At 51.3% G+C, this 13,316-nt stretch overlaps 4 protein-coding genes across 4 annotated transcripts; 3 read left to right on the top strand and 1 right to left on the bottom strand.

Moving 5' to 3' along the window:
• Positions 1–36: 36 nt before the first annotated feature.
• PG994_006494 (uncharacterized protein) lies at positions 37–937 on the top strand (the record flags this gene model as incomplete). The annotated part of the gene is made up of 2 exons (XM_066857903.1): positions 37–317; positions 382–937. 2 exons carry the CDS (start codon positions 37–39, stop codon positions 935–937), a joined length of 837 nt encoding a protein of 278 aa, XP_066717172.1.
• A 3,943-nt stretch (positions 938–4,880) lies between these two features.
• Positions 4,881–5,603, bottom strand: PG994_006493 (S-adenosyl-L-methionine-dependent methyltransferase; the record flags this gene model as incomplete). Its single annotated transcript, XM_066857902.1, has 1 exon — positions 4,881–5,603. One exon carries the CDS (start codon positions 5,601–5,603, stop codon positions 4,881–4,883), a length of 723 nt encoding a protein of 240 aa, XP_066717171.1.
• A 2,553-nt stretch (positions 5,604–8,156) lies between these two features.
• PG994_006492 (Mg2+ transporter) lies at positions 8,157–12,111 on the top strand (the record flags this gene model as incomplete). The annotated part of the gene is made up of 8 exons (XM_066857901.1): positions 8,157–8,372; positions 8,426–8,587; positions 8,833–9,598; positions 9,665–9,834; positions 9,898–10,043; positions 10,100–10,601; positions 10,670–11,146; positions 11,206–12,111. 8 exons carry the CDS (start codon positions 8,157–8,159, stop codon positions 12,109–12,111), a joined length of 3,345 nt encoding a protein of 1,114 aa, XP_066717170.1.
• Positions 12,112–12,474: 363 nt separating this feature from the next.
• PG994_006491 (uncharacterized protein) lies at positions 12,475–13,275 on the top strand (the record flags this gene model as incomplete). The annotated part of the gene is made up of 2 exons (XM_066857900.1): positions 12,475–12,487; positions 12,746–13,275. The coding sequence occupies 2 exons, from the start codon at positions 12,475–12,477 to the stop codon at positions 13,273–13,275; spliced, it is 543 nt and encodes a 180-aa protein (XP_066717169.1).
• Positions 13,276–13,316: the final 41 nt, after the last annotated feature.

Raw genomic sequence — 13,316 nt, 5'->3', positions numbered from 1 at the left:
AACTATCAGTCTGCGGTCCCACGACAACCGAAGACCATGTCTAGTGGCGATGGCGTATTTGGTTACCGGCATAGCATTGCTACTGCACAGCTCGTTTTGTTTTTCATAGCGCTGTGCCTTGGCATCTACTTCAAGCTGAGCCACCGAAACGGATGGTTCTGTATTGGCATGTTCTCCATCTTCAGGGTCGTCGGCGCCGGGTGCATGCTCGGCACCATCACCAACGATGCATCCAGCGTGTGGGCCGGGGTATTCGTGTGCGAATCTTTTGGAATGGCTCTGATTGTCTTTTTGTTGCTAGAATTCATGTCCAGAGCGTCAGTATTCCCCCCCAGTCTCTCTCCTCCATTCCGATCTCAACTGACATTATTCTGTTTCTAGAAACAATGCTGTGCCCACAGTCCACCCTCGCTGGTTCTGGTATCCACAGGTCATCACCTGGGCAGATATCGGCCTTGCTATCGGTGGTTTCGCGTCCGCGTCCAAGACCGACTCTTTATCCCCGACAAAATACACCCAGGCCAGCTTTGGCCTCTTCACCGGGCTCTACCTTATCGTGGTATTCACTTTTTGGCAGTTCTGGCGTGTTCGGCCTACCTTTCCCCGGGACGAGAAGCTGGTGCTTCGATGCGTCGGAGTGAGCCTCCCCTTGCTAGCGATCCGGACGGCATACTCGCTCATCTACCAGATTACGGGCGACCAGACTTGGAATGCCGTCAAAGGAAACCCTACACCTTACCTTGTCATGACGTTCCTCCCGGAATTGGCCATCATCTTTTTATGCATCGGGGAGATTCTCCTGGTACGCCCTCCACCAAGAGAGGAGAAGGACAAGAGGAATATGCGTGAGCGGCTTCGCGGGTATGCTATGATTGGTTCGGATCAGGCATCGCGGGAGAACCAAGCAGATCAAACAAGGCTGCAAGCATCGGTTTAGATTGCATCGAGTTTTCCATGGGGTCTCATATACTATAGCATCTTATTATCAACATTCCAGCTCTTTTTCCACAGCAGGAAGGCCTGGAGACAATAATACGTTATGGACAGAAATAATATTCGAGCTACCCCTATCTGACGTGGGAGGCGCCGAAGGACAGGAAATACGAGCTGCCTCTATTTCCAGTCTGGTCCCCCACGTCAAATAGGGGTTATTATGGTTGGATCTGGTCTTACCTTACACAACATACATGTATAAATCTCGATAGAGGCAATCCAGATACCCGCTATCAGCGATTTGTAGCATTTCAGTAATTAGTTGAAGATCTAGTCAGAGACCAAGAAGTTTGTGTAGCAGTCGACTGAGCGCCTGAGTTGTGACCAAGACCTTTCCGCTCTAATTTACTTACCAAATACTGCCTTCAATCACGCCGTGGGCATTGGTCTCCTCAAGTTGTACGTCTTTGGATTGGATCTACACGAGATGGACGTTCCACATGCGCTCGTCCAACTACTGCCCGGGCCAAGAGCTGATGCTGTTAGAGCCACCGACGGCGTCACCCACTCGTAGCATCCCAACCTAAAGTTCATCTAAGACATGACGATATTTCAAGCACCCGTAAGCATCCGGGTTTCCCCAGACCTAGCCTAGAACTTTCTAGAAAGACACCCAACTACCATGAGCTAAGATCTCCTCTACGGACGCCTTTCCGGCCGTGCTGAGCGCCCTAAATTAATGGGCTCGCGGTGATACTATGGCCAGTGTATATGTCACAAAATGCCCCGCCCCTTCCCTGCGCAGTTTCAACGGCGATGCAGCCTCGGCAACCTAGCTGCTGTTCATGACGCACACGCAGTCGTATCACAGCACGGGTCGCAAAAGATGCGCAATGTTCTTTCTGTCCATGGAGATAGCGTCGACGGATAGCTCCGCCATACAGAAACAGGACGCTCTTGTATATGGGCAGTGAAAATGGGAAACGGCTTATAACAGCTAAAAACGCAAAGTTGACAAGAGTGGGATTCGAACCCACGCCAATTTCCTGACTACGATGCTCGTTAATTCGGATGAATTTCCTGAACGTAGCGCCTTAGACCGCTCGGCCATCTTGCCTTAGGAGGGAGCCATTGAGGTAATGAAAGGTAAGACTTTACCACAAACTATGTAGGAATTGCCGTTACGGACTTATGTGGGTGGGTGATGACGAGGTACACATCTGCGGGGCTTCGACTGATGGATTCTGGAATAAACGGCAATACTGATGCCATGTCAACGTTTGATGAATGTCCAGGTAGAATAGGCAATCAGCTTAGGTATTATGACCAATGTTGGTAGTTTTGCGTCATGCTGTATAAATTGCAGCCATCAAAGTGGGCCAGTGACAATGTCCTCAAGTATATAGGTGTTAGGGTATGAATTCTGAACGTCCTATTGTCATGAACAGCTTTTCATCTTGTCTCTTTTGTTCAAATGATTGAATGGCCCAGCAGTTTTGTAAGTTTGCTTGGGGTTAAATCCTTAACGTCTATTGCAAATCTCACTCTTTAACTGTTCTGCATGCAATCCCACTGGGGGTGGATTGTTAATTGTGAGGAACATGAATTCGCACATTCATCAGTCTTTCGATGTTTGGTAACCTATATACTATTGAATTACTTAGCGTCTGAGTGAGTTCGGCGCCATACCTGGTCTGATGCCTTCTTGGGCAACTTTCCCAGGTACATGCCACCTGGGACATGCTACCGTCATTAACGTACGTCACCCCATAATTGACACCCCCTGTAATTGACCCCCCCTGTCGACCTCCACCACGATTCACCGCCATTTCGATTCAAAAAGAGATTTCTCAACGAATTCTGATCCGAATTATTTCATTCTTTCAAATATACACTAATTCACTGATGGTGCGTTCATATACCGAAAACGACATCTCTGCCGCCATCCAAGATGTGGCAAGCGGTAAATCTATTCATAAGGCTGCCCTTTATTGGGGTATTCCACGGTCTACCCTTATTAGTCGACTTCACGGCCGATAATCACGTCGAGAATTAAAATCTGCCTATCAGAAGCTCTCTCCAGTTTAAGAGAAGCATCTAGCAGACTGGATTTTAGCCCAAGAAGCCCTTGGCGTCGCACTAACGCATACGCAAATCAAGGAACTGGCTCAGCGCGTTTTGGCCCTTCATGGCATCCCTATGCCATTGGGTAAAAACTGGATAGAGTCATTCCTTCGACGTAACCCAGCCTTACGGACGAAGAGGCAACGTCGTATCGACTCCCAGCGTATCAATGGGGCATCAACTGAGGTAATCAAGTCTTGGTTTTCAACCAAATTACGTATACCTCAAATTTAGGCTATTAAACCTGAAAACAGGCATAATATGGACGAGCACGGTATCCTAGAAGGCCAAGGAGGCAATGGCCTTGTAGTAAGCAGTTCGGAATTACGTTCTATTCAATAAAAACAGCCTGGTTCAAGGTGCTAGACGACCATATTGGAATATGTATCGGCACTCGGCAGGGCCATCCCTCCTTTAGTGATTTACAAGGGCAAATCGGTCCAAGAACAATGGTTCCCCCCAAGAACTCGATGAATTTCAAGGATGGAAGTTCGATACGAGCAATAAAGGCTGGACGAATAACGAGATCGCCGTCAAATAGCTCGAAGATATCTTTATACCGGAAACCGCCCCGAACGGCTTAAAAGATACCCGTTTACTTATTCTAAATAGGCATGGCAGTTATATAACCGACGATTTTATGTCCCTTTACTACCAAAATAACATTTACTTATTATTTTTACCCCCTTATTCATTACACGTTCTTCAACCTCTCGATATTAGAGTCTTTGCCCCTATGAAGGCTTATTACCGGAAAGAGATCGGTTTCCTATCCTTATTAACGGATTCAGCCCCTATCGGTAAACGGAACTTCCTTATATGCTATACTAGAGCCCATAAAAAGGCTTTATCGGCCCAGAATATTAAGGGTGGTTAACGTGGTAGTGGTCTTTGGCCCGTATGTGTTACCAAGCCACTCACTAGCCCTCTTTTACTCGAAAACAGCAACCGAAAGCGACCGGAAGAGACAACACAGGCCTCAGCTAGTCAAGATAAGGCCCTCACACCTATAAAAACTCCTTTAACTAATAGTGTATTATGGTCAACACTAAAAAGGTCCATTGATCTGGAGCGTCAGATTCGGCACTTTCACCAATTAGGTCAAAGCGACCCTACTACACAACGCCAGCTATTCAGGAAGATCCAAAAAGGATACCAAGAGAAGGACTATCTATTAGTTAATACGGAATTACAAATACAGTCCTTAAAAGAGAAGTTAGAGCTCGCAAGGCCACGAAAGAAGCGAAGGGTACAGATTAGCCCGAATTCGAAATTTGCATCAATTAAGAGCATACAACGTACGAGGGAGGGGCCAGACCAGCTTGAAATTGAGGAATCGGATTCTGAAATATCTATTGTATCTACGGTTGAAAGCGATTGTATTATAGTCCAAAATTGAAGGAATGGTAACTATTTGGAGTTGGTGGTCAATTTATACCTTTAATTTTATTAAGGGGTCAATTACAGGGGGGGGTCAATTATGGGGTGACGTACGTTAGATTCTTGGTTTACTTATGCCTGGGATATCTTAATGGTTAGGTGGTGGCAAGAGTAATGTTTGCCATGGAACCATGTAGATGTATTATCGGTAGTGACAGACGGTAGGTTCTAGTAAGCTTTCATCATCACCAATGCAGCGAATTACAATTTTCACCCAGTATCCTGAAATATGCCGGGGACTGCCCGGAAGCCGGCTCATTGACCCAAAGTCTTGACTTAAGACATGGAAATCTGCGCTGCTTCACAAAAGAAAGCCACGCGAAAGAAAAAGCCTCAATGGGAAGAAAGTACTCCTCTCCCTTTTCACCCGTGCAAGAAATTCCTCAAGCCCTTACCCGCAGCAGTGGCTGACCGGTCGGAAGCACAGCCGGACTCGACTGCATCTTGTGGTCCCCGTGGCCAGCCGGGCTCAGCTTCTCCAGGACGATCAGGACGGCGTGGTCACCCCGGGCCTGCACGTAGTCAATAATGTCAGCGCTGACGATCCGGACCAGACCCTCGGCCTCCATGGCCTCGATCTCGCGCTTGAAGCCGCCCGACTCCCAGATGGCGTCGATGATGGTCGCGACGACGACGCCGCCGGCGGTCTTGACGATCCGCACGAACTCGCGCAGCGCCGGCGCGGGGCCGACGTGGCCGTGCGTGAAGGTGCCCGCGCACGTCACGATGTCGTAGCGCTCGTCGGCGACGTCGACGGGCCGCGTCAGGTCCCCGACGAACAGCTGCTGGTAGATGCCTGTCTTGCCCGCTTCGGCCAGCATCGCGGGCGACAGGTCCAGGCCGTCGATGGCCTGCGCGCCGCCGCGCGCGAGCACCTCGGCCACCAGCCCCGTCCCGCAGCCGGCGTCTAGGATCGCGCTCTGGGCGCTCGAATCGAAGAAGCGCAGCGCGGCCTGGGCGGTCAGCATCGGCGCGATGTAGACGTCGGCGGGCAGGTCAGCGTTGTAGTTGGCGGCCCACTCCTTGTACAGGGCCTTGTTGTCGGTGCCGTTGTGGCTGGCGCGGGCGAGCGCCAGGTGTGAGCCTTCACCAGTGCGTGTCGACATTTTGTTAGTTGGGACTTGTGTGGATTGTTAGGGGTATGTTGATGGGGGATGCTGTGCTGGGGTTGGATGAATGTGATGGGTGTGCTTTCATGCTGGGTCTCGATTGAGGTCAGACGAGAATGAACTGGATATTTATACGACTCTTGGATCCTTTTCACATGGGAACCATCGTCCTTATGTGACGGCATAGTCGAGGCTAGAGAAGCAAGCCATGCGCCCCTTTTCTTGTTTCTCTCCACTCACCGACAAGGGATCCCAGAATATCCAGGCATCTGGCATCGCCAATGGTCAATTCATTCATGGATGAAAACAACACCATGTTCACAAGCCATGCAGTCAGCTGTAGCGTCGCGATGCACTCCACACTCGCCTGTGGGGAAGATAAGAAATTGCTTGCTTGGCGTTCCGAGAAGTACAAGAGCGATGTACATACTGTCTGGTCGGAGTATGTCTGTCCACTTACTTGTCGAATTCCTCATTGTCTACCGAGACAGCGGGTTAAGCACGTCATCTGCTCAAAAAACCGGCCTGGTCCAATTATGTCTCATAATAGCAGGCGAATTAATACCCGCAGCCTAAGTAGGGAAGCGTACATGTACTGTAGGATGTTCTTGGCGCTGAAACGTCCGAGGTGGCTCGTTTCACTATCTGCTGTGTAACCTCGACCTGTTGATCACCCTATACGGGTCTGCGAAAACAATTTTCGCTACGCTGGGTGCCACGGCATCGAATTGGACGGAACCGACACGGGCTGGATCCTCTTTTTCACGATCCCCTAGTGCTCCGTAGCGCCGAGATCTACGGTACTTGTCGGAGTTTTAGGCAAGTGATCGATCGGCTGGCTTCGGGTCCAGGAAAGTGTTTATGAAAGCTCGTACGTGTCGAGATTGTTGGGACAAGGGGGACAAGGGCGGAACGGATGAAGTCGGTCGATCGCTCCCCCCACGCCCCCTCTCCTTCGCCGTTCCGGACCCCACTTCTGACCGGTTGGTTTCTAATTACCGTGTATAATCGCCATATCGATCTCCACTCACATCGGAACCTCCTTTGCATATTCCGACTCGAGTATTGCTGCCGGAAAGAGGGGTCGGTATGTATTGCCCAAGCATGGCTCTAGCGTCCCTTACCCCTGTCAAGCTCGCTTACAACTCGCTTAGCAACCCAATTCCTGGACGTCATCATACAGGCATCACATCATCGGTTCCAAGCGCGCGACCCCCGCGATTTATCAACATTTATTCGCGCGTTATCCGCTACTTAATACTATGGCGTGTTCGAGGGGCTGTATGGTGATGATCATTTTCCAAATAACAACTACACTCGGTCTACTCAGTCTCTTTCCACCAGTACACTTGTACCGTTATCGAATGATTGGACAATATCCCAGGTCACCACAGTCCACATTACCCTCGGCAATCTTGATTCGATCTCCCCGGTTGCCAAACAACCGGTCTCAGAGCGTGGTATGTTTCCCGTAGTTGAAACATCCACCCCTCCCCCCCCCACTCCATCTCGACATTCCAGAGTCGGAGCAGCAGCCAGCCTAGTATGGCCAGAGACTTCATGTAGACACCGACGCCACCGGTTTTGACCGCGCAAATTTGTGGCAGCCACAGCTGGTACAAGCCCGGCGTGAGACACCCTAGCAGGTAGCAGATGCTGAGGTAGGTCACCAACGGGACCCTCATCATGTAGAGGATCTCTTGTTGCTGCTTCGCTTACGCAGTCATAAGGGCGCGCTGGGTGGCTCGGTCAGGTGGTGCGTCCTAAGCTACTTCCGGGGAAGTAGACCTCGGGCACGGCACGGTAGTAGTATTAGTAGAAGCAGGTGTCGACCGCGATGCTGTAGATGCTACTTTTGACAAGGATTACAAGCCATCACTTCCTGTAGTCCGGATTGGAGTCTAACCAGATGGCTATGGCCGTGGTTGTTCGAAGATTCAGTCAAATATGTTTATGAACGCCTACACTTTTGGAAGTGTCTGATTGACAAACCTGTACTTCGCATAAAGCTGGCGCACATGGTCCATCAGTTCATTATACGATTGACTCGATGCCCTTGTGTACCAACGACGAAAGAGGTCGATTAGTTGGTGAAGGTCGCGGCTGTATCGTGGCGTACACAATACCAGGTAGGTTGGAGATCATGTTAAATCTCAGTATACGAAAAGGCGTGCATTTTGGGAGAGAGGCACCGGTATGGATTTGTAGTTTATATGGCAAAATACCATACCTCCAAATACCATTTGGCCATTCTGAGGCAGCAGCAATATGTTGAGATTTCCCGAGGTCCAGTCCAATGAGACAGCAGCATCTTCCCATTATCCCTGCCCCCCCCCATGCAACGCTAGCCCTGTAGTGCTGACTGCTTACTTAGATGCGCCTGAAGAAGAAGAAAATAACGATTGTGCCATTCTACACCACTTGAAAAACTTCTCGCGACAGTAGATCAAGTCCTTCAAAATCATTGTCCGAGGGGACTATCAAACATTGCGACTGAGTGGTTTGACGTTCTTCTCGCTCGTTGACGCTTGTTGCTTCCAACCCCCAGACATGAGCGGCCGCCATTTCATCGACGCCGAGGATGGGAGAGGGCGAGAGTCGCCTCCACCCCCGCCTCCGCGACGCGCCACCGCCTTCAACAACTCTACAATCCGAAGTATGAAAGACCGACTACGTCCAGTTCAAATTGGCGGTAACGTGCGGCATGTGCCTCATCGCAGCATTGTGGACCCCGGCCTGATCGAAGACGTGGATGATACTGGATTTGTGAGTTGTAGTCACCAGCAGCCAATTCAATCTCTTTCTAACCCGTCGCACAGTCCGCCAACACGGGCTGGCGAGGGCGGGCAAGCAGGTACGGAGGCGCTCCCCATTACGCGCCCCAATGGCCCGCATACGCGCATTATCCTGCTCATGGCCCGTATTCTCAAGCCTATGGACCAGGCGGCCCAATGGGCAACCCGTTCGCACCTGCGGCCATGGTGAGTCCGCCTCCGCCTCCAATGGAAACTCCCAGGGTTCTTCGCCATAGCCGACCACGACGCTCTCGACGGGCAGATCACAGCACTAGACGCCGGAGTAGGAATTGGCCATCCTCACCTGACGACGCTACCAGCGACTGGAGCGGTGGTTCCAGTGACCCTGGTCCATGCCGGTATGTTGATGTTGAATCTGTATCCTCAGACAGTGACGAGACTGGCGACTACGATGACCTTGACGGGGCAAGGGGAATGTTTTCAGCTTCAAACCAAGGAGAGCTCCGCCTGTTGGACCAGTAGCAATTGGTGAACTGGACATCGTAAAAGATCAAGCCCACTTAGATACCTCGGACGGTCTGCCCACAGAGACAACGAAAACGAACCCTGATGGACCACAGAACAGACCCTCCATATCCAGTACGCTAGATGTGTTTCAATCGCGCTACACTGGCGACGGTTTCCTTGACGGTACGCACTCGGCGAAGCTGACAGTCATACATGATGCCAAGAAGCAGTCCCAACCCTTGTTTCGCTGGATGCATCTATCACAACCCATATTGGACCTCGAGAAACTCTCGGCAGAGATTATGAAGACAGCAAGTCTTAGCAATGCCGATCGCTATGCCTTGGCCAAGCTGTTCACGCAAATCAAGAGAGAGGCTGTCAAAACTCGCCTTACGGCTGAGGGCAAGACCGTTTGGCACATGGAGCCAAAGCACATTCGTGTGGCGATACCCTCAGACGATTCTCGTCCCACACTACGGGGCATTGGGTGTAGCTCAGACCAAAAACACATAACCTGGTTCTGCATACCTTACTTCTCCCTCGAGACGTACCGGGGTGTTTTGTCGGCAAATTCAGGTACGGAGTTCCCCATCGAAACGCTGCTGCAGAGCCGATACGCGCGGACGTCGAGAACTAGGGAAACGCAGCAGGTCGTCTATCAAGATGGCCAGACAGCAGATGACAAATGCTTCCATATTTCACAGCTTTGGTGTATTGTTATCGATAAATGTGAATTATATCCCCCCTACCCGTCATTATCAACTTACTGCTGTTACTGACATTACATGTGTGAAGCGCTTCTTGTTACATGTGGCCGTATGTCTTCAACGATTTTAAAGGACAGGATCGTCTCAATATCACCTGAACCGCCAAACGAGTCGCCTTATCACGGCAAGATGATCTACGTTTCCTACTATGGAGCTGTTCTATGGTCAATTGCTTTGGAAGATTGTTCTACCTGGTTTGTAAGCTCTATGTCCCGCCAATGACTAAAGAGATAGTGCCCGCACTTATCTGTGCTATTGCAGGGGTTTATAAACCATTTCCATGCTTTCTGGCCACTCCCTGTGCGAATTTTCCATCGCAATGAGGTTGCCACCGAAGTTGACTGGCCCCGTATCCTGCATACCGCCAAACACTCGAGTACTCCCTTGACTTTGGAGTTGCGTGTCGGGTAAGGGCTCAAGCTGCTCTGACTAACATCCTAAACCCCAGTTGACATCCTTCTAGCGTGCTTCCTTCGCCTCCTGTAGCGGGCGCCTTGCAAGCGCTAGAAAAAGCCGCCACGAAAGCACCAGAAACAAATAAGCAACGCTCACAAGGCTCGGACCAGGTAGGTGGTGGAACATCCAATGAAACTGCTGGAACCTTTCACGTCTTTACGTGGCTCGATACTGTGCAGCTGGCGTCCCAGAACGATACGTCCAACGAGCAGGCGCTCACACAGCAACTGAGTGACATCGAGAGCTATCTGCTTAACTCAGCCAAAATGCTCCAACGCTCGGCTTACCGCTGCTGTAACTGGTCCACACGTCGGCTAGTACACGCATATCTGGAGGACCAAGGCCAAGATATTGACAGTCAAGAGGAGACAAGAAAAAAGCAATACTCACATCGCGTCGACATCTACAATGCGGCTGACCTGGTATCCCAATTCTTCCTTCCGCCTCGTACGGACCAGGACGCCCCGACTGTTGGGAAGTTTTGGGACGCGATCTTGAGTTTAGTTGAAGTCAGTAATCCCAAGTACCCATTTTCAATGCACGCAAGTAATCCCAAATATGCTGACGTCAAGCACAGATGCCAGATTCGCCCAGATCTCCCAGAGACGATGACGAGTCGCCACACAGACCAAAGACTTTGCGGCGGAAGAGGGTGGTTTCTCAAGCCACGATCTCTGTGGTTCGGACTGAACTACGCGAGATGACACGGAGGATGGTGTACTTCCAGGGAATCTTGAGACACCTTCCGGCGACGGAGCGTCGTTCGATTTTCATCCCAGACACTTTAGTACGCGCATGGATGCACCTTCTAATGGGCTTAATCATGAGCTCAGAGGATACCGGGTCTTGGGAAGAGTACTTGAAGACTGCTGAGAAGCTTATCCAAAAGGGCTCGACGGACATCATCTCCAGCTTACCAACGGTCGACTTGATGGAATACATCGCCATGCAACCCTTGGAGCTAGCCTCGTTATTTAGTCTTAAGCTCCTTCAAGACTCGACGGATAGATACACGAGTCTGACAGATAGCTATTCTGAGTATATTAAATACCTGGTAAGTAATCGGCGGTATGGTTTCGACTATTAACCCGTCTGCGACTAACTCCTAAATAGGAAAATGAGATCATGGTGAACCCAAACCGCTCGCACCAGTCCCGCATCAGCTGGTTCAGAGAAGAGATCGCTATCATTAGGAATGTCGTGAATTCCCAAAGGCAGAATGTCTCACGATTTCAATCCCGGACGACTCGGGTCCCACCACACCATACCAGGACGGAAGGTTTGATACTGAAGCAAGAAACGGAAAGGTCGAGATACGAACGCGAGGAGCGCGACTTGAGAAGAACGATGCATGATAAATACGCCATGTCTCATGGCATTGACCGCTACCGTTCTTATGAGGACGTTGACTTTGATGCGAGTTCCAGCCTAGCTGATTTCTCCAAACTGTCTCCTACTGACCCTAACGGGTTACTGGGTCTGTTGATAGGAGATTGTAAGACATGGCTGGAAAGAAGAGACCGGGAGTTTGGTGATATGGACGCAGAGGCCTCAAGACTCGATGCCATGGTAAGATCTGCGCCCTTCAATCTTGCCACGGGTGTGCCACGGATCTCAATGCTAATATATGACACGCAGAATGTCAACCAGATCGACGCCACCAAGGACCGCCAAGAGGCTGCCGTGTATGCCTTCACCATGGTAACCATCGTCTTCCTACCCCTGGGCACCATCAGCAGCATCTTCGGTATGAACACGAGCGACATCGCCAACCTCGAGCTGAGCCAGTGGGTCTATTGGGCCACCGCCCTGCCCGTGACCGTCATGGTCATCGTGTTCGGCCTCTGGTGGATGGGCGAGCTACGTAACCTCGTCAATTGGGTGCTGGGCCGTCGTGGCGACGGATACGGCAGCGTCGGACGCGACAGTCGTCGGGCGCAACGGCTGCCACGTGCTAACTGGCCGGCAGCCGCCGCCTGTGGTACTTCCAGCCTTCCCCCTTCAGCGCCACCCCTGTAAATGTGCTGCGGCCCGGGGTGATGACTTGCTATGACGAAGGTGACAGACCGGAAGCCCGCCGTGCTTATACTTATGACCGAGAATATTATTAGTACAGGACGGGAGCGCCACGGCTTCTACACTTACACTACGATGCCGGCAACCATCTTGGTGACATTTCCCAAACCCATTTTAGTCCAAAAGCTTAATAGCCTATGACTGAAATAGTCCATTACTGCTAATATCCTAACTGTGAGCTACCATAGTATATAGAAATTCTAATATTAACTCCTGTCCCCGTAATCCCTCGTGACTCGTTTACACGGCTGATGATGCCCCTGAACAGGCGCCTTGTGTCTACTTGATCACAACAAATAATTGAGCATGCCCACCATCAGTCTGTAATAGCCAATAGGATTCCATCCCCATGGAGCTGAAGCATCATCAGCCCAAAACGGACTAGCGCGGCTTAGATGGGTCTCCAGCCGCCCTCGTTTCATTCCGCTATAACCTGAACCTCCTTGTTCTTCCCGAACACCAACATCCCAGACTAAAAGTTGGTCCCCTCATTCCCAGGAACTCGAAACCCCGAACAGCCCTCTTGGCACTCTCTACCTTCAACCTCGGGAGAATGCCCACATCACCAATAGCTCAGATCGTGCAGGCGCCGGCCCCAGACCCTGCATCCGCGCACCCCACACCGTCTTCCTCGCCGGCACGACCACGGCGACCAACGACGGGAGCGGCGACTGGCGCGACGCCCTGTGCACAGCCTTGTCCGCGCAGCCCATCACGTTCTACAACCCGCTGCGCTCCGACTGGGACGCCACGTGGCGCAACGACGCGGCTTGCGGCCCCTTCCGCGAGCAGACGCGGTGGGAGCTGGGCCGCCAGACGCGCGCCGACCTCGTCGTCGTGTACCTGGGCCCGCACACAGACGCGCCCGTCAGCTTGCTGGAGTTGGGTCTCGTGGCCGGGCTCGCGGCGGCGGCTACGGGGCCAACTGCGACGGCGGTGACGGACGAAGACCAGAAGATCACGAAGAAAAAGCAGGTACTTGTCTGTGCACATGAAGGGTATAAGAAAAGGGGTAACGTGCAGTTGCTCTGTCAGAATTTTGGTATAGAAATGGTGGATACGACGGAGGACTTCCCTGCGGCCATATTACGTATGCTGAGTTTATGAGCGATTGCTTTTGTGTATCTTTGTAATCTCGAGTCGAGTGT

Source organism: Apiospora phragmitis (genome assembly GCF_038363925.1).
Source record: "Apiospora phragmitis strain CBS 135458 chromosome Unknown utg000006l:1.0-5683423.0:1.0-5690449.0, whole genome shotgun sequence".
Classification (NCBI taxonomy): domain Eukaryota; kingdom Fungi; phylum Ascomycota; class Sordariomycetes; order Amphisphaeriales; family Apiosporaceae; genus Apiospora; species Apiospora phragmitis.
The sequence above is the reverse complement of the archived record's forward strand: the minus strand, read 5'-3'. Positions and strand labels throughout refer to the sequence as shown.